The sequence below is a fragment of the Dermacentor variabilis genome, chromosome 8, assembly GCF_050947875.1.
Source record: "Dermacentor variabilis isolate Ectoservices chromosome 8, ASM5094787v1, whole genome shotgun sequence".
NCBI classification, from domain to species: domain Eukaryota; kingdom Metazoa; phylum Arthropoda; class Arachnida; order Ixodida; family Ixodidae; genus Dermacentor; species Dermacentor variabilis.
In genome coordinates this window covers 97,822,330-97,826,331 of record NC_134575.1, presented here as the reverse complement: position 1 = coordinate 97,826,331, position 4,002 = coordinate 97,822,330, and the positions used below count along the sequence as shown (strand labels likewise).

The following is a 4,002-nucleotide window of genomic DNA, read 5'->3' as shown; positions in this document are numbered from 1 at the left end:
AAGTCCGCTCCCAGGATGGCAAATTTTACGTCAGCCACGACGAAAATCCACCGAAACGTCCTCTTGAGGCCCAGATCCAGCGAGAGGCAGCGTTGCCCGTACGTCGGTATCGTCGTATTGTTGACAGCTTGCAACGGTGCTGCGCACGGTCGTTTGCGGTCGGCTGGCGACGCCGGCACGACACTAACTTCCGCCCCTGTGTCGACTAGGAAACGAGCACCTCTTTCCCGATCGGTCAGGAAGAAAACCGATGGGCGACTGTCCGGCGGGGCGAGGGCACTGGTTACCCTCAGTGCTGGCCCGGGGCGTTTGCCGAATTTTCACAGGGCGACACACAGTTCCGTGCAGCGTTGTCGAATTCGCGGTGGTACCAGCACACCCTACGTTGTTGTGGTTGTGATGCGGTACGCTGTCGTGGTCGCTGGTTTCCGCTCGAGTGCAGCGCTGCGACGGTGTCTGCGAGGCGAGAAATTTCCTCTCGCATCTCTTGCAAGGAATTGGCGGATGGTGCGTCTGCGTGCACCGTCGCGACTGTGGGCACGGCGACAGCCATGAGTTATTCGGCGAGCTCGGCCATCTTGGCAAGGTCTGTCTCGCCCGACGCCGTGAGGCCTATCCGTACACTTGTGGGAAGCCTTTGCAGGAACAGTTCCCGCACTAAACGACCGTCGCTTGCTCTCGCGTCGCCGGCCAGTTGCATGTGGCGTAGCAACTGGCTGGGTCGGCGGTCGCCAAGTTCGGCCTCCCGCAGTAGCTGTTGGAGACGCTCGGGCTCTGTCGGTGTGACACGGCGAATCAATGTCTCTTTTAGCGTCTGGTAGGCGTTCTCTGCGGGTGGCGTTAGCAGTAGGTCCCGCACCTCGCTGGCCGTCGCAGGCGGGAGGTTGCCCACCACGTGGTGGTATTTGGTGCTGTCAGCAGTGATGCGGCGTGCAGCGAACTGCGACTCAACTTGCACGAACCAAAGTTCCGGGTCGCCAGTCCAAAACGGAGGTAGGTTGACATCAAGTACGGCTACCGTGGGGCTGTCGGCGTCGCCTGGCTGGTTCATGGCGATCACGTCCGGGTCACCAATTATTGGCACGCGCGAGGAAAACAGAGACGAGGCGTGGGGCTTGAGTCTCGGTGCCAACTGATCTTTATTCTTTGTGCACCGGCCCTCATGGGCCCTCTCTCGGCGGCCGGCTGGCTACGGTCGACTGCAGTCGGCTCTGTTCCGCGCTGGCAGCACCGCGGCTTATCCGCGGCATTTTTGTGTTCACTACAGCACCACCGGCGCAGCTATCCCTTCCCTAAGTCCAATCCCATGGACATTCCTCCCCTTCCCAGGCTGTTACTCTTCGGCAGCAGGTTCTGCTCCGGCAGGTACAGACTGCCACCCTTCTTACTCCCTTTCTCGTGCAGCGTTTTCGCAGAACGGAAGACCCTCGTGGCCTGGAATGTTCGCGTGCGGGTAGCTGCAGCCCCTGCAACACGAGGGCAGACCTCGAACACTTAATCTGGGACTGCCTACTCTATTCTGGCCCCAGGCAAAGGGCCCTTGCTTCGCTCTCAACGGAATGGCGACCAACCTCCCTACAGACCTGGGCTCTACCGAGTCACTGCAGTGCTGCGACCGGCAACAAGCTCTGGCGGTCGCTGTATGAATTCCTGGATGATCCTGAGGATGATCACAAGGACCAGGCTTCTTCATCTCGAGCGTACCAGCGAAAGCATCAGACCGCATGATGTAGATGATTAACCATTTGAGGGTCAATGACATAAATATACGGCGCCGCGAATGATCTCCAAAATGGTCGATGCCATATATTTGTGGTGCCGTCTGTATACTTAAAAAGCGCACCAATTTTCTTACTTTTTATTTTCTGTCATGTGCTGCCATTATGTGGAAATACAGGGAATTTTTTTCGCGCGCCTCCCTCTCTTGCTTTTCGCTGCATGGTTTGTTTTAGCGCTAGTTTGTTCCTGCGCGTCTACATACTACCGCTCGATCGCGCATTGGCGCGCGCGCAGGCAGGCGGCGGCTTGCGTTTTGTTCCGCGAGCGGTCTCGGTCTCTTGCGCTTGCAAAACTGATGGCTATTTCTTTACTAATCGTTCAAAGGGCGACCGCTTGTTTCTCGCTCGTTTAGTGCTCACAGAGGTGCGCATAGGAAGGATGCTACCGTGCATGCGTTTCCGTTGCTTTTTTCTTCTTTTTTTTTTTTGAAGCTCGCAAAATCTAATTGCCTCCGGTAAGCGATAAGATGAAGATTAGCGGAAGTTTGTCAGATGTTTTGTTTTTTTGACGGGCACACAACCACACAGTTTTCTTGAGTGCGCGCACCTACGCAGTTCGATTACGCTATGGACGTACATATTAGTGTAAGAGCAGGAACATTTGAGTCTTGCGAAATATTCTCGTGTGCGCATTTACAAAGCCTTGAACTATAACAATGCATAAAATTTTCAATTCTTATAGGTTTAATTCTGTTTTTATTGTTGTTATTCATGAATGAAGAGTGCTTATATACCAACGCAAAATATTTTTTATCACTTTAGGGTCGCCTTAGAAAAAATTACGGTTATTTTTTTTAAATAACTACCTAAGAAGAATTGGAATCTGCAATTTAAAAAAATCGACCCTGGGCGGTCGCATCTGGCGAAAAAAATCGACCCTCAAAGGGTTACGTCCCCCGTTGTCTCCCTTACTTTCTCACTCCCGCTACTTCCCAAGCCAATTCACCGCAGCCCTTAAGGGCAAAAAATGTCAATAAATACGTGTAAACAACAACCAGGGGCATAGTATATGCAATAAACATGAGAGCATGACTAGTCGAAGCTGGATACGCTTCTCAGGCAGCTAGACTTTCCTGGCTATACAAAGACCATTTGCACTCCCTGAAGAGTCCTTTGTATGCAAGTAATTTCCTCATTTGTTCCTAGTGATCCGTTAGCGCTTTTAGTAAACAATGCTGCATAATGTGCGATGTAAGTACAGGAACTTGCCAATGGAATGAACACCAGGATGTGTACATTGTTCTACCCATATTTTGACAATTGCTTTGCATTCTTCAAAAAGAGTTTGAAACATATTCTACATTTGTTTCAATTCTCGCACTGTTCAAATTGTATTCGATTCAGTATGCAAAAATTTCTTTATAGGGCGACAATGTGCCTTCATGTAATAAATACACATTTGAGGCTTTCTTCTTTTTGTTCTGCAAGTTGCGCTCCTAAGGATTACTTCCACATCCATTCGGCCATTTTGGTGGCACGTATGCCTTCAGACTGGCACGTTACATCCACGTGAAGAGGCACCTGCACCAACATGTGGCAATTTCAGTGCCGGTTCTTCTTTCAAAGCTTGGTTACTTGTAACTTGTGAACTCAGATATGTAGCAATTGTCTATCAACACCCTTATGCGATGTAGGTGTCAATGTATTAAGCCAAATCTCAATTGGGAATATGCATGTGTGCGTGGTATGCTACATAACATTCTGTTACACAAGTGTTACTGTATGCTCGGACATGTTAGCTCCAGAGGTAATTCATAGCATGTTCCAGTATAATGTGAAAAGCTGTTTCATTATGTTTTAAGAAAGCAATGAAAGAATTTGAAAACACTGATACGACGCGACACATGACACTGACAACGCCACAATACCAAAGTCAAGTATCGTGCCAGTTATGTTGATACACACTTTGGAAATAAATATGTTGTAATACAAATTAACAAGTTCTTTAGTTATATTACAATATAGCCGAGGCTATGCAGGTGCGCTGAAGGTTGCGGAGACATTTTTGATAATCAGTTTAGAGCACATATTTCAGTGGCCACAGCCATGTGATATTCCTTGATGTAACGGCTCAACAACGAAGCATCTGTTTACGCACTATGCATACAAAAGACCGCAGCGTACAGTAAAATACTCATTAGTGAGAAATCTTTAATGTTACACGGCTCGCTAGGACATGTTCTCCAAGTAAATCATCGCCTAATTAAAGATCCTTGTGCGTGAA

At 49.2% G+C, this 4,002-nt stretch overlaps 1 protein-coding gene across 1 annotated transcript; it reads right to left on the bottom strand.

The window, feature by feature from the left end:
* Window positions 1-556: 556 nt before the first annotated feature.
* On the bottom strand, window positions 557-1,051 carry LOC142591499 (uncharacterized). Its single transcript, XM_075703826.1, has one exon. The coding sequence runs from the start codon at window positions 1,049-1,051 to the stop codon at window positions 557-559; it is 495 nt and encodes a 164-aa protein (XP_075559941.1).
* Window positions 1,052-4,002: the final 2,951 nt, after the last annotated feature.

Bases quoted from the DNA above. Each gene is read 5' to 3' on its own strand.
- LOC142591499 (XM_075703826.1), bottom strand. From the start codon at position 1,051: ATGAACCAGCCAGGCGACGCCGACAGCCCCACGGTAGCCGTACTTGAT.